The sequence below is a fragment of the Arvicola amphibius genome, chromosome 6, assembly GCF_903992535.2.
Source record: "Arvicola amphibius chromosome 6, mArvAmp1.2, whole genome shotgun sequence".
Lineage (NCBI taxonomy): Eukaryota > Metazoa > Chordata > Mammalia > Rodentia > Cricetidae > Arvicola > Arvicola amphibius.
In genome coordinates, this window is record NC_052052.2 from 155,184,745 (window position 1) to 155,212,314 (window position 27,570).

General features: G+C 45.6%; 1 protein-coding gene across 3 annotated transcripts in view; it reads left to right on the plus strand.

Annotated features, from left to right (window-relative positions):
* Nucleotides 1–27,570, plus strand: part of Ntrk2 (neurotrophic receptor tyrosine kinase 2) — a 322,706-nt gene that overhangs the window by 261,664 nt on the left and 33,472 nt on the right. For all 3 annotated transcript variants that reach the window (XM_038333524.1, XM_038333525.1, XM_038333526.1), the window contains one exon: nucleotides 5,441–5,675. In XM_038333524.1, coding sequence (XP_038189452.1) covers nucleotides 5,441–5,675 — 235 coding nt within the window. The remainder of the gene's footprint in view (nucleotides 1–5,440; nucleotides 5,676–27,570) is intronic.

A 27,570-nucleotide genomic window follows, 5' to 3' on the forward strand; every position in this document is an offset into this window, starting at 1 on the left:
ATTGAAGTCTTGCAAATGCAGCTGTTGCTAACAAGGTCCCCTTGAACAATGTGTATGTAAGCAGGGTCCCTAAAAGAGAAACAGGGTGCTAGCACCATTTGGATTTCTAGCACAGACCTCATTAAGTCTCAGTTCAGCAATGGCTTCTCAAGAAGTCCAGTCCCTCAGACATGGGGAGGAGGAGACACAGGAGGGAGTAAGAGGGACTTTAGAGTGGCCATGAGCCGTGAGGAAGTCATTTGTTCTGGAGTGTGAGGCTAAGTCACAGTTAAGAGTGGCTTTTGAGGCGATGCTAGGGTACAACAGCAGAGTTGCCACCCCCCAAGCAGACATGAAGCCAGTACCTAGCTGTGGCTTGTACGAACCCAGTCTTCTCAGTGGTGGTGTGTACTGAGCTCAAGCATGGCAGTTACAGTAGGCAAAGTCTGGAGAAGAATTCTCCTGGTGACCAGCTCAGGTCATGACTGTGGGCTGCCTGTCACCCTGGTAGGGTCCCCTGGTGAATGTCCCCATCCTGTGACTGTCTAGGGAGAAGCGTACAGTTAGTCAGATACACAACACATGACAAGGAAGAAAGGAAATAATGTCTTCATTCTCATCGGGCAGAGACAGAAATAGAGATGGATCTTACATGTAAGGTCATATCAGGGTGAGGCACCACATTCCAGCATGGCCGGGTAACAGAGGTTCTCCTCCTATATGGGGCCTCAGCCCTGGCCCAGGCACCTTTGCCCTAAGTCCCTTACAGTCCTCTCTATGTGTTCTTTTCCTTAAACATCAGCTAGCATCTCAACATATTAGCCTGCATATTTCATGTAGTTTGGTGGAGAATTATAACTTGGGAGAAACAGATGATGTCACCTCCCCTTCCTGGCCTTGTTTTTCCTGATAAGGCACCCCAAGAACAAGCTTGGAGGGGAGTTATCAATAACTTTTGGTCCCATGGTCCCCTGTTTCTGCCTTGTTTTCCTCTGTTCAGAGATTCAAAAGCCCAGTGAGTGCATCTTTTGTGTAATGGTCACACATAGTCCTCCCCATCCTCCTCTTGCGCCCCCAGCTGCTGCCCAAAGAAGGAAGGAGAGCTTCCCATTTATGGAAGATTCACCCTGCAGTCTTAGTAGGGATGCCCGAAAGGGACAAAGCTCCGCTGGTCTTAGAACTGGCTCTATGGGGCCCTGACGTCTGGACCATTTTTATGGTCTGTCTTTTTATACATATGGCTCAGTTCTGGCCAGGGCTGGATCTCTGCTTTCCCTGTAGTTGTGTGTGTATGCGCAGATGCCAGGTGAGATCAGGAGTGCGTGGGGCAGTCAAGGCATTGAGAGGCAACCCTAACCTGCCTTCCTGTGTTATCAAAGTGTTCATTGTGGGTGAAAGTCAGGGTGCAGTGGCAGATTCTGGACTTTGTCGGAGCCAATGTAAGAAGAAGGAAAATATTAACTTTGGTTGAGGACTAGTTGTTCCTGTGAGAGATATTTTCATCATTCCTCAGGCTCCTCCCTGAAAAAAACATTTTTTTTCTTAAATACTATAACAAACTAAACCCACATGCAGTTGTCTGGATGCAGTTTCATGCATCTGCATGTTCAGACATCTGTGTGTGTGTGTGTGTATGTTAAACGGTGTGACTAGGGGTTTGTATATGAGTGTTCTCTGTGAGTGAGTGAATGTGTGTGTGTGTTTATTATGGGTGTGAGTGTATGTATGATTATGTGAGTTTAAGTTCATATGTGTGAGTGTGTATTAGTGAATGTGTGCTCTGTGTGTCAATGTGATGGGGGAAGCATATGTGTGTCTGTGTGTATGTATGAGTATGTGTATATATGCGTGAATGTATGAATGAGTGTGTGTCCATAAGTGTGAGTATGTATAGGTGTAACTGTGTGGATATGAGTGTATATGCAAATGTGTGTATGTGTGTGTTTTGCATAAGTGTATGTATTCAAGTGTAGGTAGGTATGAATGTATATGGGTATGAATGTATGTGCATGTGTATATGTGCATATGAGCACTATGTGCATAGGTGCATGTATGTGTACATGTGTGTATGCATGTGTATATGTGCGTTATGTGTATGTGCATGTGAGTGTGTCTGTTACCACTCATCTTTTGGCTTTCTGTCAGCCACACCCAAGCTTCCCCTCTGCCTTCTGAGGCCCTCCCTTGGCATCCTATGCAGGGCGTGGAGAACTTGGAAACTCAGTTAGCTTGATTCCAGAATCTGCTACACTCTGGATCGGTGTGGCTGCCAAGGAGCAGACTCAGGTGCAGCGATGCATGGCAAGGACGGGCTGTCCTCTTCCTGGGAGGAGACCTGGCACACAACTGCCATGACAGATCCCCAAGCATCTTGGCAGTGCTTGATAAAGCCAGATGTCTTATGTCTCAAACCTTTCTCTTCATGTAAAACCATATACCGAGCGCAATGCAGCCAGGCCTGCATGAGGCAGAGGATGGAAGGACAATTGCATTTTAAGAGTTTCACGGTTTTTCCCTTCACAATCTCTCTCAAGTTCCCTCTTATTATGGAGAAAGATAGATGAGTAATTTTCAAGCAATAACAAATAATATTTATTCAGAATTTCTATGTATATTAGATGTGTTAATTTATGAAAACCAAATAATATTTCAAAATTTTAAAGATAAATAAGTGCCCTATTTTATGCATAGTTTTGTGGCAGAGTTAAAGAAGCCAGCTCATGAAGCAGGGGATAGAACTGAGACTCCAGCCATGGCCTCTGGACCGGCTTCCTCGTTCCTGAGAAGTGCCTGTTACAAGGATGTATAGGGAGCCACTGTATGAGATGGATAAGTCTTAGTGACCGGAGTTGGGTAACAATACCTGGCAACAACTAATTGTATATTTTAAAATAGCTCTAGAGATAATGTTATTAATACAAGGGGAGGGTAAATTTCTAAGATGGTGTGTATGTCAGTTATTTTGGTCTAACATACCTTATACATTACGCAGTTGCATTAAAATACCACACTCTATTCCATAAACATGAACGACTATTATGTGCCAATCAACTTCATAGTAAATTTAGCAGATAAACCCACTTTTAACAAATCTGAAGGAGGCTGGGATACAGCTCAATGGTAAGGCACATCTGCCTCATCTGCACAAGCCCTGAGATCAGTCCCTAGCACTGCACATCCAAACAGGTGGTAAGGGAAGAGGTGTCAATTACAGAGCCCATTCAGTGCAGACAACCAGACCAGGAAGGCTGAGCAGCTTCCTGTAGGTCCCCTAGCCTGCCGCTGGCTCCCCGAGCCAGAGCACTGGAGAAGCATTTCCATCACCTCTCTTTAAGGAGATTCTCTTGGAAGAACAGCACGCTTTTTTATTTTTTGAGTAATATGGGGGGACCTGGGCTCTGCGATTCTCTTAAGAACTCGCCCAGGACACTCCCCTGTCCCTTGTGGAGGGACATCTGCTCATCTGCTCTAAAGGGGTACTGAGGCTACTGCCAGGGAAAATCCTCATTTTGTTCTCAGAAGCAAGCAGGGAAGGGCCATTCAAGGGTGTGAGGGACTCCCCCATGCACAGAGCTATGCACCTTTGCTGGCTCAAGGCTGCTGCAAGAGGTTTGCAGAAATGTGTTTCGCAGAGATGTGTTTCAGAGGAGGGGTTTGGACACTTCCTTCCCCTGGAATGGAGACCTCCTGCAGACTCAGATGTTCAGCTTTCCATAGCTGGAACAATGACTGACATTGACTTTGTTCATTCCTTGCATGCCTGACATTTCTTAGTTTTTTGGATCCCCTATTAGTTTATATGTACCTCAGTTCTTTACCTGAGCTTGAGGTTGAAGTGAGTCATCTTCTGAGGTGGGAAGGACTTTGGCATTCTCAAGAAAAGCAAAGCTCCCATGTTCCTCAGGGCTCTGTAGCTCCATTACAGACCCAGCTTTTTGTTTGTTTGTTTGTTTGTTTCTTTTTTTAATCTCCCCCACTTTATAAAAAGCCCCCCCCCCAGCTCTATAAAAAGGACCCCTTCAGACACGGTATTAATTCTTCCTCATGCCAACGCTCTAGGAGGCTGCTTAAAGGATCTAGGTTATAGAATGAAGAGACAGGCCCAATAAGTTACAGAACTCTCTTGTGTTGGGACTGGGCTCAAATTCAATTCTGACAGCCCAAGCTTTGGCTTCTGTGCCGTGCTGTGCTGTTTTATAACCTCCATGGACACTTTCTCAGGGCCCTTCCTGGGTGCCACAAAAGGCAGCTGGGGGCTGGGGTTCAAGGAGAGATGAAATCTGTTAAGACTTGCCTGGTAGGAAACCAGGAAACTCCTCCTAAGAGAATGGTTAAATCTAGATATTCAGAGAAAGAGGGGGAGATGAAGAATCCCCCCACACACACACACACTGCATCCCCTCACCGCACACATAATATCCCCATGAGGAAACTGCATATTAGTGAAGTTCAAAGACTTCCCCAGATGAGGCTGTTAGATAGTAGTGGACTGGAACACACCCCACGCCTCTGCCAGAGCTTGTTCCTAGAGAAAGTAGGGTGAAAGGCCTGGTGACAGCATGTCTTAGAAATGCAAAGAAAGTCCTCTCAGGCTGCAGCCTTGAGGGAGAAAGGGCTGTGTCTGGGCTGGAATAGTTCGGGGAAGGCGGAATCCATGCTAAAAATGTTGGCTAATTCTTGCCCTTTTGTTTTCAAACACCCAAGTTGTTCTGGGACCCAAAGATAGAATCACCCACTTTCTCGATGGAGACCCCCTCCCTTTGTAGTCTCCCATGGAGTGGAGGGAAGCTTTGCCCAAATCATGCAGAGCAGAGTGGGCAGCATCTTTCTTAACTCCCTGCAGCGCCCTCTCAGGACACAAGGGGAACTGATTTCTGTGTGGTAGGCTTGTAGAGACCTTGCTGGCTAGGACTCTAGCCTTGAAAGAGTCAAGGGCTACTTGAAAGCCACACTTTGTCACACATCAGGTGGGCTGAAGGGGACCGTGAGCTACCCATCTTTGACAGGGACATCTGGAGTGGTCAGCGTTCCGGCAGGGAGGCCAGCTGCGGCACGGCTTGGGGGAGGCCTAGGGACCCTCTGCTGCTAGGACCGGGCTCCAGGAAAGCCAGCTTCTCTCTGCTTCCGCTTTAACTCCATCTCAGCCAGGTTACACTCTGTGAGTCCGTGGCCAATGTCTGATGGCAGCAGAGTTCTCAATTCACCGAAACATGAGTCTGTTGATGGGTTGGCATGAGAGAGCTCACTATTCTAGTCCACACAGCCCCCGGTAATTCCACTCAGGAGAAATGAGGCAGCGGGGCACTTTCTCAGCTGTGGAGATAAAACTGTGGGTGAAATGGAGCATTCTGGCCTCTTCTTCTCCTAAGCCAGGCAGTGTCCTCCAGCTCCAGCCGCTAACTGGAAACTGAGTCCCTCTAGTCTTCCAGCGGAGGCTCTAGCCTCTTGTATTCTCCCACAGGGCACACGGGCCGGACGCGGTGCTGATGGCGGAGGGCAATCCGCCCACTGAGCTGACGCAGTCTCAGATGCTTCACATCGCTCAGCAAATTGCAGCCGGCATGGTCTACCTGGCGTCCCAACACTTTGTCCATCGTGACCTGGCCACTCGGAACTGCCTGGTGGGGGAGAACCTGCTGGTGAAAATTGGGGACTTCGGCATGTCCCGGGACGTGTACAGCACCGACTACTATAGGGTGAGTTACCATTTCCGGGTGGAAGGGCCATGTATTCATAAGGTTGGTTGGGCTGGCATAAGAAAATATCGCTGGTCAATAGAAGTTGACCCTCACAATACTTGAGACCTCCAAGACCACGGTGGCAGTGGGGGTGACTTTCTCCCGGGGCTCTCTCATCAGAATGCAGGTAGCTGTCATCTTTCCATGTTCCCCGTCATCTTTATTTTTCTTTATGTTTACATGCATGGGCTTTAATGGGACAACACACTTCTAAATATCCTCTTCCAATTTGGATACCAGCAAGACTGGACTAAAGTCTACACACTCTTGGTCCCATTTTCCCCAAGCCACCTCTTTAAAATGCTACTTGAAACATGGTCATGCTCTCGGTCATGTCTATGTCCAACATATAAGTGTTAGGGTGAACTATTGCGTCTCATCGCCAGGACAAAAAGGCATCAGCATTTCCAGGGTGTTGGCTGAGGACACAAGGATCAAGGATTAACTAAGAACTTCCGTTTGATGCTGGGAAATGATAGCTAGACACCTTAAAGGTTGAACATGTATGGATTTGTTTCTATAAACGGTATCCAGGAGACCTTGGCGGCTCCCTCACAGAGCCACCGTGGGTGAAAGTGGTGGAGCTTTCACACAATGGTACTGTGGGAAAGGATCTGCCAGTCTGCTCTGCAAGAGTCCCCTCACAAGCGGGTAGACTTACAGACAGTGCTTCCAGTCAGTCCATTGGCAACTTGGGGTTGGCACACTCTGAGTAAACAGAGGTCTTAGAACTTGGATGTGAAGAATGGGGACGTTTCTGGAAACTCAGCGATCATGGCAGAGGGAAGGTTTAGCATGGGCTTGAAATCTTCTGATTATTGTTTGTGTCACTTTCCCCCTCCCAGAACAGGGTGGGGCTGGTGGAGGCAATGCCACTCTTGGCTTTGGCACAGCTCGTGGTTGTTTACCTTGACGATGAGTCCTCTCAGCTTATATCCTATATCCTTTCCCGCTGCCAGCTTTGCTACACTTGGTTTAAGAAAATGAATCCAGACCTTGCTCCATGCTCTTCAGCAGACTGTACTGTGATGGTTTTTCCTTTGATAAGCTGGTATCTGGTGTGTGGCGGGTAAACAGAAGTCAAGTTGGGGGACTCCCTTAGTGTTTGCAGAAGATGTGAGCAGCCTTAGTCTTAAGGGTCCGAAACAGAACTTGGAAGCAGCACCTGCCCTAAGCCTGTAAGTGGTTGGCTTTTCCCAGGCGTCTAAAGTCAGATGGTATTTTATAGGCATATCTGTTTTATTAAATTTGTTTTTCTTGGTGTGAGGTGGGGATAAGTTTCTTCCAGTTTCAGAGAAACAAGGGGATACTTCTTTGAGGAAAAGTTTTGCTGATCTTCATGAGTATGAAAAGAAGAAATACACAATCCAAGTAGCAGCATTTTTTTTAAAAAATAAATGTTGTAAAGGACTTGGAACAAAGAAAGAACTCAATAAATGTTGTGATTTAAGTTTTATGCAAATCAATAAGGGCATATTTCATCCTAAGGCTAGGACCAAAGTAAGTGAAGCCCAATATTGTCAGAGCATCTCTGAAAAATAATTTGGAGAACAAGTAATGAAAATCTCGATAATAAAAAGATCAGCCACTTGACTCAAAACTAAGCAAAATATTTGAACAAATATTGTTCTAAAAATGGTATGGAAGGACCAAGAAGCACACAGAGAGATGCTGAGCACCCCAGTCATTAGTGGGCTAAAGGACAATGACAGTTAGATGTCACTTCATATCACCAGTGCTGTAATAAAGACGAACAGACAGTAATATGTACTGACGAGGGGGTGGGGAAATTAAAATTCTCGTCTATTGCTGGTGTGAAGGCAGAACTATGCAGGGCTTGGAAATACAGCTTAGCAATTGCTTAGATTTTTCAACATAAAGCCACAATGTAACCTACCAATCCTATTCCTATGAATATGCTCAAAGGAATAAAAGTTCTGTTTACATAAAAGCGGGTAGGAAAGTTACTTATGATGTCTAAAGGGTTCAGAAAACTTAAGTATTGATTAACTTTCGAATGGATAAACATGACATGGTAAATCGATAGGCTGTTATTCTGCGATACAAAGGAATGGCATCTGACCCATGGCCCAACATAGATAAAACGTAAACCATCCTATCAAGGAGCTGGAGAGATGCCCAGTGATTAAGAGCACTCGCTGCTCTTGCTGAGGACCTGGGTTTTGTTCCCAGCACCGACCTAGTGTTGCACAACCAACTCTAACTCCAGTTCCAGGGGATCTGATTTCTGACTTCTGCAGGCACCAGGCACACACATGGTGCACACACATAGATGCAGGCAAAGCCTTCACACACATACCAAATTAAATAAATCTAAAAAAATTACAAAAAAAAAAAGGATACAAAGAGAAGGAAGCTAGGCACAAAAGGCCAGTGTCGTGTGACTACATTTACAGGAAGTGTCTAGAAAGAGAAAATCTAAGGAGACAGGAAATTGGTTGGTCTTTGGTTGAGGGAAAGGAACATCAAAGAGTGACCTCTGTTGGGTACACAGTTTAGATTTTGGGCCTGTGATTTTAGAATTATATAGTGGTTTAAGGTTCATTATAAGTAGACTTAAAAATCCATCAGCCTTGTGAACTTTTAAGAAATCTTGAAAAAGAAAACACTGAAATAGTAGCTGCCATTATGTGTGTGTGTATATATATATATATATATATATATATATATATATATATATATCTTGAACATCTGTGAATTATTTAAACAGTGGCATTTGTGGTCTGCCATCCCTGATTGTCACTTGTTAGGCAAACCCTTTGCTTATGGCTTAATAAGACCCAATGCCTGGGATCCAAGCCTTTTGCTTTCCTGGGCACCTACAAGCATGTGGTATATATGAACTCACACAGGCACACACACAGACATATATATTAAAAATAATAATAAATCTATAAAAATTCATTAATTTCATCCCTCTCACTTGTGGCCATTACTCAATTATACTTGCAAAGTCTGTACTTTTTTTAGGGCTTTTTGTTTTGCTTACTCAAAATGAAGAAAAGGTACCAGCTTTCCACTGGGCACAGCTTTCCACTGTTGTAGGTGGAAAGAAACAGGCCAGGGGAAAGAGGTCAATAACAAAGGAAGACAGGGTGGTGGGTAAGAGCCTTGGGAGGTGAGTTAGGTATTTTTTAAAGCCTTTTCTAAAATTTCAAAATGGTGGCTCACCTTTTGGCTTCATGGAAGCATCATCAAAGAATTGGCTTGGGGAATACTTTTGTTTATTGAAATAGTGAGGCATGCAACCCACCATCAAGTCCATCAAATGGGGAAGCAGGGATTGCTGCTTGGTTTTTCAGGAGAACTCCAGAGAACCCATTGAGGGAGACCCTGCACACCCTTGTCTCCACATTTGTGAGATTAATCCTAATCGTCCCACCATCACCCTGCCACCACGATCATGAGCTTTTCTGGAGGATGCTTCTCCAGCACCTTCCTCAAGCGCTTTCTCACTTTTTTCTTCCTAGCTGCTTCAACAACAGCCCACACCACATTCTAAAGTGAGAAGCTGGTGTAGATGACGTTTGATGTCAGAAACCCACAGTAACCAAGGAGAGATTGGGCTAGCCTAGTTACTTAGTTCCTTTTCTGCTGCTGTGATACAATTCAATGACAAAATCAGCTCACAGAACAGTGAGCCTCAACCTCCCAAACACTGTGGCCCTTTAATACAGATCCTCATGCTGTGGTGACCCCAACCATAAATTTATTTTCATATCTACTTTATAACTGTAATGCTGCTACTGTTTTGAATCATAATGTAAATATCTGTGTTTCTGAAGGTCTTAGGCAATCCCTGTGAAAGGGTCTTTTAACCCCCCAAAGGAATCATGACCCACGGGTTCAAACAGCTGATAAAAAAGGAAAAGTTTATTTTGTCTTAAGACTCCAGAGAACTAGATATCCATAATGGCAGGGAAGGCGCAGTAGCAAGGAGCAGGTGTGGTAGCTGGAGCTGAAAGCCAAAAGATCTTATCTCAGCTGCACACACAGGAGGCCCTGAGAGTAAGCTGGAAGTGAGCTGACTAAAATCTCACAGCCTGCCCCCAGTGATATATTTCTTCCATCAATACTCCCTATTCTAAAAGTCCCATCGTCTCCCCAAACAGTGCCACCAACTGCCACTGTTCAAATGCATGAACTTATTTAAACTACCGCTCTCATTTAAACTACCACACCTGGCTTATCTTACATAGAAAGATGACAGTAGAAATGGACTGACTGGTTTGGGAAGTAACAGATCCCTAATCTTTAAGAATGATCTAACCCTACTAGGTGCCTGAGCCTTCTGCTCATGGTGACTTGTGCACAGCCTTGTGTGGGGTAGCCAGTGCACAACCTTGGGGGTGGGAGTGCACAGACTTGGGGGGGTGGTCTCAGCTCCAGGCTCTTAGTAATAGCTGGTGGCAGCTGCTCCTGGTCACGAGGGAGCTGGCAGCACCAGGAAGCCTGAGCCTCAAGCCCGTTGCAGCTGAGTTAATTACACCCTCCCAGTGAAGAGAGAAATCATGACACAAGAGTTTGCATGGAAACCAGCCCAGCATGGTGGGCCCAAACTACTCCAGCATTTTTGTTTTCTAGATTGTTCTAATTAGCAGCTCTCTGCACCAGCCCTCTATTTCATTTGGATGATCAGAAGCAGATTTGTGTCATCCTGGGCTAGGACATCTCTCTACTTGATCATTACTCTGCCACTGTGGACCCATTGAATTCTCTTTTCTTTCTTTCTTTTTTTAATTTGCACTTTGGTAGTTTTCTATGTTTGGGTCTAATTTGAGTTTAAAATTAACGTAATCTGTTGGTGACTAGAGAGACCCAAACAGCTGATATTTCAGCTTTTTAAATCCTTGGGCTTTAACTTTATTTAGAAGTGATAAGAAATTCCATCCTTTAATTCATCTTTTACTTAAGAGTGAAGAGAAAAGAGAAGAATGGATAAGACGATTTGTGGTAGGCATAAGGAGGTAAATGATTCATGTTATCTAAGAAAGGCCATTTTCAAAATCTAAAATGTCAAAATGCTATCAACAGTGAACCCAGAAATCACCGCTGAATGCCCAAAGCCAGATTCTTACCTAATAGAAAGAAAATGTGCTGTGCTAAAACATTCTTGCTGATATAACGAGTAGCCAAACAACTTATAGCCAGCCAGAGAACCAGATTATAGCTTGGCGCCCACCTCCCTTACTGCACACAGTGGGGTGAGAAGGCTGATGACCTAGACCCGACATAGCATGGAGGACGAGCCTGGATAAGCAGATAAAGAAACCTAATGGAGAACAGCTGGAGAGATGGCCCGGTTCCTAAGGTTATGAGCAGTTGCTGTTCTTGCTGGGGACCCTGGGGTGCTTCCCAGCACCCACAGGAGAACTCTCAGTCCTAACTCCAGTTTCAGAAGACTTGCTGCCTTCTTTAGGCCTCTGTGGTCATGAGGCATGCATGCAGTGCAAACACCTAAGTGCAGGAAAAAGAATACTCAAACACATCAAATGAAAATAATTGAAAACCTTTAAATGTTTTTTTTTTTTAATTTTCAACAAAAATTTAACTGTCTTACGTTGGTCTTCAAAATGATTGTGTTTACTTTTAAAGGATATTTTTGCCTAGTACAAACATTTCTAGATAGAAAGGTAGGAAGATAAACTCATTCTAACAATGTTTCTAGTTTCTTATTATGTGGCGTACCAGCACCATTCCTCTCTGAGAGGCAGCATGAGATAATTCCCACCTCTCTTCCCGTCTTGCTTTCCTCAGACAGGGCGGTTGCTCACAGATCTGTGATCCCTCACAGGTTCATACAAATATGAACTACAGCTCAGACCTTCTGACACCATAAAATGAGTTCCCATCAGTTTCCCTCCTCTAATGTGAGGGGGCAGATAGCAAGCCCCCTGCCTCTGAGTGTTTGCACAGACTGGCTCCATACGTGATGCATCAACGAAGTGGTTGGTGATTGTTGATGAAGCCAACCCTTAGGAGGGTGTGTCACTTTAGCTCCCGCAGTGAGTTAGGAAGACACCCAGATTGACATTTGGCTGGCTCAGATTCGGGTGGCTTAGATGCCAGGACTGCCGCCATTAGAGGCTGAAACTGGGGTGATGTCCTACCTCAGGTGACTTCTTGGCAGTGAGAACGTGAGTGCTCTCATAGGCTGGCTTCCTCTGTCGATGTATGTCTAGAACACTTGAAAATGAACCCAATGTTCATTTCAAGGGAAAACTCAATCTCTTCCTGAAAACGCGATGTCCTCTGTGCCATCAGCTCCCATTTGTATGTGTCATTTCCTTATTTTCTTTGTCATCTAAAATGCGTGCACAATGACTCTTGACTGTCACATGAACAATTATAGATCTTTCTAGTTGGGCTCTTTTGCTTAAAGTGGCTTCAGAAAAATGAGATATTGTCTGTTCTTTGAAACCATCTTCTCTCAGTTCTTCTCAACACTTAGAGCATAGTTCAGAGGAACCCGTCTGCCAGAGAGAAATCAGAACACTGAGTTCAGGCTAATTCTGTATTAAGAGAGATTTGCATAAATTATTTCAAGTTTCTAAGTTGGTTTAGTTTGCATCCAAGCTTTCCTAAGAACTTTTTACTTCTACTTTCGAGTTTTAGTAGGGTAAAGGCAAGAGTTCTCTCACTCATTCATCCATTCATTTGTTTTTTTCAGCAATCATTTATTCAACACATATTTAAGAAACAAATCTCATACAGTATTCTGGATACAAAAGGAGCCTAGGTGAAAGGCTCCTGGGCGCTACTTGAACATTCCAATCTACTGAGACAACTTCTGCAAAGGAGATGCACCCTGGGGACCCCAGGGTAGAAGCTTAGCTTGGAAAATCAGAGTGGAATTCACAGAAAAGCCTTCAACCTGGGACTTAAGTTGTCAATCCCAAATTGTTCTATTGTCTAGTAGGCCCCAAGCAGGAAAAAGATGGGGGAGACATATAATAGGTACAAAGAGAGTTGGCAAAGTAGACGTTGTGGGTGTGGCCAGAGAACAGAGACTCCTTTGCCACACATCCAGTGGTATTCGGGCTGTTACCAAATTCAATAAGAGCCAGGTGGTCATACCTATGTCTTTATCCTCATCTTTTGAACTGGAAAAGACCAAGAGAGTTTTTCCACCAGAATATGTAGTCTGATAAGTCCTTGGAGCTAGGAAAACAGTCTCCCAGCAAAGGCCAGCCTCCCTACCTCTTTAGCTCCTTGTTCTGCCTGACATAAAACAACTCTTAAACTCCATCTCTGAGCTGACAGTGTGACTTCAGTGGGAGAGACCCAAATCACAGGTCATTGTCCTTAAGCAAGAGTGCCTCACAGCCTTTTATGTCTTATTGTGTCTTGTGACCTTTAACGGGATATAACTTAACCATAGAAAGTTTCAGAAGACAAGAGAAGATCAGGCCTGGAGAGGCACTGTCTTGGCCCTCTGTCCCACCCACACTGGAGCCTGTGAAGAGAGTTAGCAGGGGTAGAGTAACAGTCTGTTATTTGTCTTCTGGGCTTTCATTTGTAGCCATTAGCCTATCCATTTTACACACAGACATACTGCATTTAAATAGTAAGCATTTGCCTTGGTGTAGGAGAGATGTAGGTATAGCAGGCTTCTCCCAGGAGCTTGGACTGACAGGTCAGAGGACTCTGAGAGTCCTGGGAGGTCACCTCACCAGGTGCTTTCCATCCCTGCACTCCATCTTCCAAGCAATCAGGCCGCAGCGCTCTCTCTCTCTCTCTCTCTCTCTCTCTCTCTCTCTCTCTCTCTCTCTCTCTCTCTCTCTCTCGCAATCTACGTGACATCACTGGAGCTGTCAAGGTTGTGAAGGAGGAGCAGCAGTGTGGCAGCCTTTGGACAAAGGTTCACATCTCTGGTTGTTTCTAATCCTGTGAACATACTGGCTACTGATTCATCGGACCAAAGGCATTACTGTTCTGAATGGTGGCTAAGCAGGTAGGGGTTGCTTTGCTCATGAAACAGGAGCTAACAGGTGGGCAGCTCCGATTGGCTTGGAGGCCTTCTAATCTCAGAGCTACGCACTGGCCCTGAGTTCCTTAGCTCTGCCTTCCTGCCTCGAGTTGGCTGCTGTGGCTGAAGATATCAAAGGTGAGGTCAGAGGGAAAGGAGGAGGCCTTGTAAGAAGCATAAACCTTGTGACTCCCAGAAATAATCTTTCTTCAAACACCCCACTTTAATCTGTTATTTTACACCCTGTTGGCCAAAGTTAGGTTAAAATGAAGGGCTGAGCTCTCTTGCAAAAAAAAAAAAAAAATTCCTAGAAAATAATTGGGATATGAAATGGGGGAGGGGGCAAAAATGAATGACTTTAGTCTAAGAAAACTATCAGCCATACTGACCTTATGTTGTGAGATAGCCCGTTTCCTTCCTTGCCAGGAACTCTTGCCTTGGAAATGTTCTGGAGAGCAGTACATCCAGCTGGTGTGCAGCCATGGGTTAAGACAGGAGTCCTGGAAGTCTTTGGTTCTTTCCTTCTTGGGCTTCCTCTGCAGTCTAAGATCGTCCTGGTCCCAGGCGGCGTGGCAATGATTTGCCTCCTGGTTCCTTCTGCTCCGATTCCTTGGACTTGCGATTGTCACCGCTTTTAGATCTTTACTCAGACTTTTCCCCTGCTCCTCCCCATCACACAGCTCATTGAGCACCCCAGGTTATGTGTTCCCTGATCATACCATTTTGGATGGTTTCTACTGCTACGTCTTCCGTTTCAGCAAAGTGTCCTGCGGTGTCTGGCTTCCCTTTGTTGCCATCCACCCCTCCATCCTTCCTGTCGCTCATTTCTGAAAGCTCAGCAGGAATCTTTTCTCATCTCACCCATGTCTCTGGCATTTTAAGACACAAAACAGAGTCAGTGGGTAGGTAGGCGTTTTCCTGAAATTCTGCATCCTTTCCACATACATCTCAGTTGATTCCATTTTCTCTTCATCATGGTGTGAGCCTTCCTAGGATGGTTGGCCATTTAGCTGGGAAGTCAGACATCATGACTCGTCCTTATCGAATGCTCAGTGGTCTGTGTTCCTATAAATGTTTCTGACCTTTGTTTAGGAATGCAACTACATTTTTACAGGGCTAATTTTATATTTTGTGTATTGATTTTTTTTTTTAAATTTCCTGGGCAAGACAAGAGCTTTGGCAACTTTAGGGTCTACCCCAGATTCTGGAAAGTATGAAGTCTCCATTCGGCTCCATGGGAGCCAGCACTTCTCCTTGCCCTGTATGTACATCTAGTGCTGTGTCCTCCAGTCTTGTGATTCTTCCCCCAGCTATGCATCCTCACATGCAGCTCCAGAGGGTCTAGTCCATCTCAGTGGGCAGGGCATGCCATAGTAGCTCACACCAGGATGGAAAAAATGGAGAGGAAAGGCTCTGGGGGAATGGAGGATAAAGAAACACACACACACACACACACACACACACACACACACACACACACACACATGCAGGAAGGGGAGAGAGAGCTGTAAGCTGGCCTCTGTTCACTGTTTTATTTCATCCAGGACTCCAGCCTGCAGAAAGGTACTGTCTACAGTTAGAGCCAGTCTGGCCTTAGCTAATCTCCCAGGGAAACCCTCCTAGACACACCCAGAGTCCTGCTTTACCAATCTCCCTGGCAGCCCTCAGTTCCGTCAAGTTGACAGTCAAGATTAACCATCGTGTGGAACTTTCAACGAGCTGGACTTGAGCAATCACTTGACTCCTCAGGTCCGCTTATCTCTCAAGGAGCACTGGCCGCCATCCTATTTATCGAGTAGCGTGGAAACGGTTTATATTTAGGTTGGCTGAGAAAGGTTCATCATTATTACTTCATCTCTTCATCTTTCCTCGAAACAGAAGGTGGGTGCCATCACTCTGTGATGGATGTGTCACCTCAAGCCCGTCAGTGAGCCACTTACGATCCACAGGAAAGAGAAACCTGCTCCCTCATCTTTTTTTTTTTAAACAGCTACTTCCTGTGAAGGCTTTCCCCTCTCCTTTCTAATTAAATAACTTCCATTTACATAATACTTCTACAATTAAAGTTTTTCTACCTACACAAGATTATTACTTAAGTAAAAGAGATTTTTCTCCATCTCCAGTGAGTAGTGAGCACGGGGGGATTATCTCATCTTTGTTACTCTGAGATATTTCTCAGATTCCAATGTAAACTGGGTCAAGAAGGCATTGGGAAACCGTGTGGGCAGAAAATGGCCATAGACTCCCCTGCTTCTCATAGTCTCCCAGTTTTGGCTCTGCGCTCGGTCCTGGGAAACTGGGCAGATGAATGGCTGGATTAACTTGAGATAGTGTTTCGTACAGACATGTTCTGTTCCCTAAAGAAACACTTCTCGGGAGAAGATGCGCGAATGATTCGGCCTGATGCTAAGCAGTGAGACCCACGCTGCAGAGAGCAAATTGAATTCGGGAGAGGTGATGGAGGAGATCTATAAAATTCTATGGGGAAATAAATTGGATTTGGCCTAAGTTGTAAAGGGAGAAAAGTATCAGGTAGGGTGTTAGTAACCTTAAAACTATTTCCTGTGACTGGCACTATGGTCCAGACCTAATTACAAAGGCTGTTTGTGTGCAGCACACATTCTGATGTTAAACTCCAAGGTCCTTGCACAGTGCTGGGCCCGTACCGGGTTCTTGCTGATCACACTAAAAGCTTTTAGAAAAGAATGTTCAGTATTCTTCTTTCAAAGCAAGGGTGCTGTCCCCTGCACTGTTTGTGCGGGCTAGAAGCTGTGGCGTTCCACCACTCTGAGTTGATCCCTGGGTTCTCATAGTTCCTGCGAACTTCTGTCTTCGAGCCTTCTTTTCAGAGCTGCGCTTGTCCTGTCGGCCCCCCTGACTGTGAGATCGCCAGAGATTATCACAGCAGCCATTCCAACCCTGGATGCAGACGATGACATTAAAACACCAGACCTCACCCCCCGCCACAGGTCAGTTGCTCAGAAGCTGGTGATCCTCTGGTGGCCAGGGCTTAGGAGAGGCTTATGTAGAGTAAGGAACTTCACTTTCCAGACAAAGTGATGCGCACTGTGGGCTCCAGTAAAGTGTTTGTCAGTGGCTGAGGGGGCAGAGCAGTCAGTGAAGTGCTTGCCAGGTAGGCATGAGGAGGAATCGGATCCTCTGATTCTGTATGCTAACACACTTTGATAATCTCACAACTGGAAGCTGACCTCCCTGACCAGTCATTCAGTGAGACCCAGGCCAGCCAGCTCAGCCAATCAGTGAGGCCCAGGCCAGAGAGACCTTGATTCAAACAACAGCAGCAATAAAAAGCATGCTGTACTTGAGGTATGACCCCAAAATTGTCCTCTGGCCTCCACTTGGATGAGCACAGACAGGCACTCACACACACACACACACACACACACACGTACATACACACACACACACACACAAAGGGGAGAAGTTAAAGAATTATCAATCAAGAGCCCTTCTGAGCTCTCATGAGAAGAATCTCTCTTTCAAATGTATGGCCTTACCTGCTCTTTACCACCAACGAACCTCCAGACTTGACCACATGTGTGTGAACCACCTGGGAGTTCGTGTGCTCATTTTGAAAGCTCCTTTCCAGACACCCATGCTTTAATTTAAACTGTAACAGTGTGGCCTCTCTTAATTGGCAAGCTCCGGAAACTGGCTATGGAACCCAGGTTCGCTCTGTGAAAAAGACTTGCCATCCCAGCTGCTGAGAAGATCAAAAAGGAAGCCCTGAAAGCCCAAGGCCGGCCCAAGCTACAGGAGAGTCCAAACCCAACTGCTCAACTTAAAGAGAGCCTGCCTCAAAATAAAAAATGTTAAAAATCACCAGGGCTTTATCTTCGTGGAGTAGTAGCCTAGCGCGCACAAAGGCGCAGACTCGGTCACTAGTACCATAACGGCCCCATCCGTTAAAAAATCTCTCAAATGTGATCTTTTATTTCCCTGATGGTGGTGGTATCAGAGTCAAAATGTGGCGTTAGAACTTCCAGTGAGCAAGATCCTTGGATTTTAGTCACCGCCCATCCGTCAACCAGTTCCTCTCTCTATCGACAGAGCCCAGGTTCTTTGAACCGTGCTGTTTCCTGGTGAGCCCCAAATCTATTTGTGACTAGCCTGTGAATGGATACGATTCGAGGATCCCCCACCCCCCACCCCTCGTCTGGAAGGTGAGCCTGGCTCATTCTCCGGGCAGGTTTTGTCCTAGACATCCTGAGTGTAGTGACGCGTGCTGTAAACTGCAGGTTGAGAAGGATGCAGATGCTTCTGCAAGAAGGAGCCAAAGCAACAGGGCCTGAGCTCCCTGCCCAGCGGTCTAGGCAGACCCCTGCTGGCCGCCTCTGTCTCTGCAGGGTTGTGTCTGTGTGGGTGACTGGTGGGGCCTTGCGCAAGCAAGAAAAGGCTTGTGAAGAGAGAAACAGCTTGTCAAGGTATCCTTGTGGGTGTCTGTATTGAAGTGCCACAGTACGAAGGCTTTTTATTAGCAGTTATTTTAGAAGCCGAACACCAAAACGGAACCGTTTCTTCCCTACATGGCACTTCCAGGCTGGCTGCCTCCCTCAGCACCCTACGGCAGCACCAGCCTTCACATAAGGGGGTGGAGAACATGACGCTGGCTCCTTTGACGGTGGAGCCTGGCTATGTGGCCCACGCCCTGAGCCCTGGAGATAATTTGGTTCATTCACATGTTGCCGATGACGGGATGAAGCCGCGGGTGCTGCAGGGTGATGCGGAGGATGGGGGCCTCGTGGGTTGTCTTTGAGCACAACCCCGGAATCTTCCTGTTTTGAATGGGTTGGGAGGGATAGATACCCTGTGTGAAGGAAGGGCAAGGAGAAACCGGGGCCAGCGAAGCCTGCAGTCTGTGAGCGTTCCTGCAGCTGATGTTCCTAAACAGTTCAGTGGTGCTCACGGCTCTCCTACAGCAAGTGCCATGAGGTTTCTCTCTAGAAACCAAAGTAGACTTCTCTGTGATAAACATCGGTGCCCTGAGAAGACTCCTTTTGGTGCCTCAGGGAGTCGATCCTGGGTTTTGGAAGGGAAGGGTTTTCACTCCACCTTATCTCAGCCTGATATGGAGCCATCCCAACCACCTGACTTCGTTGTGGTGGTTTTGATTTTTGAGACAAGAGTCTCACCACACAGCCCAAGCTGGGCTTCAGTTCTCCATCCCCTTGTCTCAGCATCTGGAATTACAGATGTATCATTCCCCTCCTCCACCCATATTTTGATGATGAAGAAAATTAAGTACTCAGAGATGTGAAGTTGCCTCCTGGCATCTGGACATCTGAACCCCTGTTTGTATTGTTGCGATTACCTCCCCATCTCAACGGGGAGGTAATTTGGCTCTTTTCTAAATCTAGTAACCAAACCATCGTGAGGACATCTGGGTGTGCGATCCTTTGTTGTATATACACGGTGTCATGTGACTTTGACCCATTGGAGCAACTTCTCTGACATTTATTTCCCAGCTTACTAAAGTGGAAATGTCTGTTCTGCCTGCTGCCCCATGCTGTATCGAGGCCACCCTGGGAAATGCAGCCTGTGATGGTGAGCTCTGTTCTCAGGACTCTCGTTGCCACTGGTGAACAGGAGGCAGCATCTTCCTCCTGGGTACCCTGGGATCCGGCCTTCACGGTTAGTGTGTGGATCTCTCAGATAAGCCAACATGAGATGAGGAGCAGTTCTCAGGAGTATGAGCACTGGCCTAGGTCTTTTTGGAAGGTCCCAGGGGTGTCCATGGCTCACCATACTTAGCTCCCCTTTGCATCCCCTGTGTCTATGATATAACTGGCCAACAGTGGTTTGCATCCACTCTCATATAATATGGGCCTGCTCTCTCCAGTGCTGTTGATAGGAGAGACCTGCCTGCTGGTCCACGCTCCATGTTTCCTCCACTGCACCCTTCTTAGTGACCTCAGCTGCCACCATTGCAAACACCTTTTTAAAAAGCTTATTTTTTTAAGGTTCATTTCTTTTTACTTATGCATCTTGGTGTTTGCCTGCCTATACGTATGTACACCACTTGCATGTAGTGCCCATGGAGGCCAGAAGAGGGCATTAGATTCCCTAGGACTGGAATTAAAACCATGTGGGTGCTAGAAACTGAACCCCAGGTCCTTTGCAAGAGCAGTCAGTGCTCTCAACTGCTGAACCCTCTCACCTGCCCAAACTGAAAGCCCGTTTTTAACATTCTTTGTGAGATGCTGCCTCCTGGTCTTTGAGGTTGGCCTAGAACTGCCATCGCTTGCTTAGCTTTGTCAGCCACCACGAAGCACAGCAATTTGTCTGCATATGAAACACACAGCACAAAAGAAGCTATCACAGGATGAGCCACACACACAGTGGAGCATGCTAGGTAACAAAGAACAGGACTCAAATCTTTAGCACTTTGGGAAGGACTGGAGACTCCCCCTCCAATGTAACATGTGAAATATTAAAATAAGATAGATGAGATTACAAAATAATAGTTAATGGTATCAGAGTTATGTATCTCAAATTGTCGTCTATGGCATTACTGAGACACTAAATGGGTCTTGGGGATGGTCGTAAAGTACGGACGTAAAAGACGCTTTGGAATATCTGCAGCAGCAATGCTGTGACATTAAAGGACCTGATTTATATGGATATTATCTTTGGAGACTCTACTGGCACCACTATGGTTCGTTGCCTGCGTTAACAGCTGGAGGAAATGCTGAACCTGAGAGATGAATCGAGAGCGTGTGTAGTCTGGGCTTATGGCATGCATCCTTGCGAATCCAACCTACAGAACACATTAGGCTATGCACATCACAGTTCAGTAGCCTTGGGCTTGAACATTGTACAGCAATGCTCATTGTGCACGTGTCATGAATTTCTTCCATCTGGGAGCATCCATCAACACCAGGGGCCCATGGAGGAAGTGGAGTAGCCTGGTTTTGGGATGGCCAGGTTTTGGGATGGTGTTGAGGAGACTTGAAAGTCATTTGGGCACATGTTAAATTTAAGGAGAGTTTTGCGCTATCTGCAGTTTCAAAGGCATCTTAACAAGCGAGAAGATACTCCAAGGAGTGTAACCAACAAGGTTAGAACCAGGCATAGGCAGGAGAGCTGAGGAGAACGTAGGTACAGGGCACAAGGAAAGCCTGCATGTCAATGCAATGGCTGTCTTCTGCCACACAGAGGGCTGCGGTGGCCGCAATTGCTGTGCTCTCCTGCCTGCAGGATTCCTGCAGATTCCACGCCATAGAAAGAGGGTTCGCCCGGGAGTGAAAGACCCTTGAGGTGCTTTTCAGGGATGGAAGATCCCCAAGGCTGAATGGCAAGTGTGGGATCACAGGCTGGTATAGAAAGGGCTTCGGGTTCCATGTGCTGTGTCCCAGGGAACCCAGACACTATAATGAGGCTTCAGTGATGGCTGCTATAAGTGGATAGCCCCAGTTGCATCTGCTGTGTGCGTCATAGTCATTAATGCAGCCACTAATATCAAGTCCACTGTACAATGAGAATATATATATATAAAACCTAGATGTGTAATGTATATATAATGCCAATACAGTAAAACTTTAATACGTTTGCAGGATTTCATAAAGTACGACTGTTACCAATGCGGAGTTTTAAAAATGAATTTATATTATTACAATGCACTTTTATAATCTTTAGTTTGGGACATCACATGTAGCTCAGATTTTTAGACTTCCATGACTACACAGTTCTGTGAGTTTTCTAATTAAAATTAGCTGTCACATTCTCATTTCTATAAACTTCCTTTATCAGAAATGTGAACCAGTAGTGGTCTTTTGAGCACAGGGCCGTTTGATGGATTCTGAGGGTCTGGCTTGCTCCGCAGTGAGCCACGGCTCAGAGCCTCAGCAGTGTTGGCAATGTGTGCTTGGATGCTCTGAAGAGTGTCAGCCTCTTACTAGTTTATGGCCCGAGTGCCTACATAGTTCAAGGCCCATGACCGACAGTTACTCTGTGTTCTGGAGGAGAAGATACTCCTGTGTTGACTGCTTTGAGCTACAAGTCACTCACCGCTAGTGAAGAGCCAAGGTGATGGGAGATGGGGAAATGCCAAGTGTGGTAACATTTGATTCAGCGTTTCATCAGACGGTGCCTTCCCATTCTCCAAGTTCATACAAACTCACGACTCATCCACAGAGGCAGCATCCATCCCAGGGCGTATTTGACCATGGCAGTCTTCCCTCTTGGTACTGGAAGACTTTATGTCCTTAAATTCTCCTTCAGAAATGCACAAGAACCAAATGGGAATTGTGCCATTGTCACAGGTCATTCGGTAATGTCCTCTACTGGCATGAGCGTTTTGAGAGCTCAGGGCCCAGCTTATGATGCTATTTTGATGGCAAAGTAGGTCACTCCATGTAGGCTTCCAATTCCAGTTACAGCCTTCACAAACTGGTGTGTGTGTAAGGGGAGCCACCGCCACAAATGTCTACTCAGCACCTTCTTTACCTTGATGCAGAGACCATTTGAAACATCAGCAAACCAAAACAAACCCTTCCTTGCACTGATGAGCTTCTGTCGAGCATGTTGTGCCAGCAACACTAAAGAAATTAACACAAGTGGCTTATGTCACCCCTGACGTGCTCCAGGTTACTCGTTCCTAAATACACATGCCTCCAAACCCTTCCAAAACAACAGACAAACAAACAAAAAAGCAGGCTTGCTAGCTGCTATCAAGCAGAACTTTCTCATCGTCAATAAGATCAGCACCGTGATAAAGTGAACCCCAAGTACAGTATACCATGATTTCTAAGCATTATTGCCACCCAGCTGACCCAAGGAAAGAAAGGCCCCCTCTGGGGCTCCCTCTCAGAGGCCTTACTGACAAAAAGCAGACAGTATTTGTGGGATCTATCCATTCATCTTTATACTTCCAAACTAATTTTCAGTTCCACTAATTAAATGCAAAAATAAAAAAAATATTTCCTTCACAGAAAAGACTTGAGATCAATTCACAGAGAATTTACAAAACTAGTAGAGGGCGGTCGGTGGAACAGGGACAGGAAGAGAGGAAGGAGGAGGGAAGCAGAAAGAGGAAGAGAGAGGAGGGTGAGCTCTGATTCTGTGTTCTTCAGAAGGCGAAGTCCTGCTTACTAATATCTTTAAATATTCATTTCTTTATCTCCTGTGCATGACCAAGCCCCGTGAATGATTCAGAATTTTTCTTCCAGATCCGTTTTGTCTCCCAGCCACACATGTAAGAGGATTAGATGATGGTGGTATCTTCCATATTTTCCCATCAGAAAACTATGCCTGCATTACAAAAAATAAATTCATTTAGTCATAAGCCAGACATTCAGGGATTGCTTCGTCTTAGGTAGCCATGCACACGGAAGAGCAGACAATGACATGGGAAGGACAAGGTGCCTAAGCCACACCTCTTTAAGGACAGCCACCTCTGCTAGCACAGTGCCAACCAGGATCACCTGTGCTCAGCAGGTCTCCCACTGTGATGGACAAAGGGCCTGGCGTTGAGAAGGGATGAAGACAACGGAGAGTGCGAGTGCGTCCCCACTCTGCTTTGTCACTAACAGTCGACCCAGGCTGCCTGCCTTCCTGCTACTTGTCAGCCTTCAAGGAGTCAAACAGCCCTAGCTAGCGTAATTTGCAGATGTCTGGGTCTTAGAGATTATAATTTACAGTCAGTCAGAGTCTTGTCCACTCACAGCTCAAGAACGGTCTCTTCCTCTTCTTCCTCCTCCCTTCCTTCCTTTCTACTCCATCATCTCCTCATCTTCTTCTTCCCCTCTTTTTCCTTTTCCTCCCCCTTCTTCCCTTTCTTCCTTCTCTTCTTTTCCTCCTCCTCTCTTCCTCTTCTTCTCCACCCCCCTTCTTTTTACCACTGGGAGCATTTGGGGCTATAATCTCTCTACCTTCCACAACTTTCTCATTAAAAACTAGCACTCTATTATACCAGTGTGGAAACTGAGGGAGAGGAAGGGAAGAAGTTTGGTGCAGAGTTCTATGGTTTGGGATGGTGATTTTCCCAGACACCACCCTGCTTGCATTTCCCCCTGGACTTAGAAAGCAACCTCTCTTCCTCTGGCTTCCACCTCCTGTACACCAGCTAGGAATACTGATGTAGAGAGTTACGTCTTCTGCCTTTGCCACAAGCCCACTGACTCCCTGAGCAGACTCAAGAACCCATCAGTAGCTTGGGGGTTAAGGGCAGTAGGGCTGGACATGGCCTGGGTGTGGCACATGTCCAGAAAAGAATACAACAAAGGGAGAGAGGAGTGTGGGAAAGAAACACTCCCTTGAATGAGACCAGGATGTCCTGAGCTGTTCTGGAGCTGCCTGGGGCTGTGTCTTGGCAGTGCCAGGAGCCACTCACTGCCCCAGGGACTTTGGGAGCACCTTGGAAGAGGGTGCCTCTCCCAAGTTAGCACACACAGGGCTGCCTGCAAAGGATGGCCACCCAGGGGGAGTTCTCAGAGGAAGGCAGGCTCCATTGAGGAGTGGTCAACCAAATATTCCCAGCCCAGCACTCGGAAGAAGTGAGGCTTTTCTTCTCTCCTTCTTCTTTCCCCAAATGCAAATTACCTCTTGTCCTTGGAATAAGGAAGATGGGTTGCTAAGCAATTGCTTCTAAACAAGCACTCCCCCTGCCCATTTTTCCTGACCCCTGGAACAATGAAGACTTTTCAGCAAATGGAACCAAGATGGGGAAAAAGACACGACAAAAATAAAGTAGAATCAGACATTGCAGAGGGCCTGGCTCTTGGAGTATGGAAAGAAAATATATTATTGATAGATTTTATTCTGAGCAGACCAAAAGGGGTTTGCCTTTACTATGGGCGGTGGTGTCAACAGAGCCAAATTAAACCAGCAATGTGACAGCTTGTTAGGCCGATGACCCTGAGAGTGTGACATCATAATCATTCCATTGGGAGCCCTGGGAATCTGTGTTTCTGTCAGTACAACAAGGTCTGGGATTACCAGACTTAAAAAAAAAAAAACATTTATAACAGGTCTCATATTTTGCTGTATTCTGTCAGTGTCTTAATAGGAAATAGGAAGTTGTGTGGTGGAAACAGAGTTGGGTTAAAGCCTGCTGGCTGGGGCCTGCCTGGGCTTCAGGAAAAGTGCAACAAGAAATAGGACCCTTTACACCTTGGTCTGACAGTACAAGGACAGGCACAGGCTACCAGTAGGAAGCCAGGGGAAAAAAATGGAACCAAATGTATTAGCTCCGGTTGCAATAACAAAATGCAGTTAGCTGAGTGGCTTAAACTGCAGAAATGTCCTTTGTCACAGTCTGGAGACTAAAGGTCAGGGAGCCACACAGCTGAGTTCCTAAGGATTATCATCCTGCCTTACTGATCATGGCCACTCTATTGTATCTCCATGCAGACAACAAACCCTGCCATCTACTTTGGAAACAATTCTATTGGATCAGGGCTCTGTACCCGATGACCTCATCCATCCATAGCCATCTCCCATAACACCACACAGGGATTTGCAGCTTCAGAAATGAATCTGATCTGAATATAACTCATCTCAAAGTCAATACTATGACAGTTGTAGAGCCTCTCTGGAAAACGGGTTGTAACATTTTAATTTACACATTTGTGCAAGACTTGGTGTTATCGTAACTTCTTCTTACATCCAACTAAAACATTAAGAGATCAGTTGACTTGTCTAGGGAATAGCCATGAAGGACACATGCTGGCTAACATTTTTAAAAAGGAGAATTTAGGCCAGTGGTTTCAAAAGAAAAAAAAGACTGTACACATGGCCAGAGGACTGTTATCAGCCCACAGGGTTTCCTTGGCTTTTGTCCATCTTAAATATTTTCATGGCAGAAGTAATGCTATAAAAACACTCTGAGACTCAAGGAGGGAAATTAAATCATCCCTAAATCCCATGACTACATTTCTGTGTATTTGTATATGTTATTTTATTATAGGTTTTTATGTAAATATAGATGTAGATATAGGGGCAAATGCATGCTGGCACATACGTGTGCACATACATAGATACAGGGACAAATGCATGCTGCACATATGTGTGCATATACATAGATACAGGGACAAATGCATGCTGCACATATGTGTGCATATACATAGATACAGGGACAAATGTAAGCTGGCACATATGTTGTATGAGTATACATATATACATGGACAAATGCATGCTGCATGTATGTGTGCATATACAAAAGGCTTTTGCTGTTCATGGCACCTGAGTTCTGCAAAGTCATAGAAAACAGAGTTAGCAAATGCTGAATTTCCATCTGGGTTTAAATTTAGGTTAACAAGTCAACCCTGGTCACTACGTTTTCATCAACTGACCTGCTAAGATAACAGATTTGTGGGTTCTTCTCTTTAGAAGATTTTTATCTAAAATAATCTTATCTTTAATTTGTGGTAGCTAAATTTATTTTTTTAACTTTGCAGTGGTACAAAAGGAACAGTCACTTAGTGAAGCCACATTATTTCACTTTTGAATTGGATCTTTTCCAAGGCTGGAGACACCAAATACAGTCCTCACATGATGCTGGGCTATGGCAGTGAGCTTTACATTCCCCCTCCCCCATCAGCCATGTGTCCCCTAGAGGAAATGCCCTACGACTAAACTTGGGTGTTCTGAAGGTTGGGGGCATTGAACACATTGTTGTGTTTCCAGGTAATCATCAGTTTGCTGAGACCTCACTCTGAGACAAGGAACACCTGTGTGGTGTGGATTCCTTAACACTAACAGGCGGATATAGATCACGCCACACCAAAGTTAATTAATGCACATATTTCTCCCACTTCAGCGACTAGAGGTGGTACTTCTCTGCTGTTTGGGGATCGTGTTAAACAAAAAGTCGCTAGCAAAATCTCTAATGATACCGAAGGGCACTAAGTAACTCTTGAAAGGACACTTGTGGTAGAAAAGCTGAGAAAAGACACATGTCACAGCGTCTCTGAGCCTAGCTAGGATGGGCGGTCAACAATTCACATTTTAATGGTTCTGTGCATGGCTGAGAGTGACTGAGAAGGCAGCACAACTATTGGCGTGGGGGTCACAAGCCAATTTTATGGAGTAGACAAATCTTCAAATGTAGAATTAGTGAGCATTGAAGATTTCCTGCTCAGACTCTGGCACATACTGGGCACACAGGCTCTGACCTTGTCTTCATACTATGATCATCATTCAGGGTTTGTGTCTGGCCTGTTTGATAAGTTTTTCCTTCTTTACCGCAAATCATTACATTTTTAATGGCCAAATAACTTCATCCCACGCAACTAAATAACCCAAAATTAGTCTACATATTTTTTACCATTAGATTTCTAGATGTTTCTGTTTCTTGCAACTTTAATTAATGGCGGGGGCCACGGGCCTATGTAGAGCTTTGGTTCTTTGTTCAATTTCATGACTGGGTTGGTTCCTGTGAGAGGGACTCCACCCTCATCCCAGCCCAGGTGTAAGATACGGAAGCAGCTGGGAAGACAGAAGCAGGACTCAGGGGTCAAGACAGCACGCAGTCTACCGCCTATGTCCGGTGTTCACACCATATAACCTATGTCCGGTGTTCACGTCACATCACCTCTGTCCGGTGTTCACACCACATCACCTATGTCCGGTCTTCACATCAGTGCCAGAGATATCTTCTTGGCAGAGCACAAACATCTAAAAGGACGGACAGGGACGAATGGGAAAAACACCGCTTCTCAGCCTTGTCACCTAGATTTGATTATTTTACTCCTGCTTTCTGATGATGTGTTTTTACTATCGACTTTTTTTCTTCTGTTCTTTTGAGGCAAAGCTGTGGTATTGATCACAGCTCTTGACCTCATCATCCTCCTGCCTCAGCCTCCTAAGGACTGGGAGAGTAGGAATGTACCTACCTCAATGTTG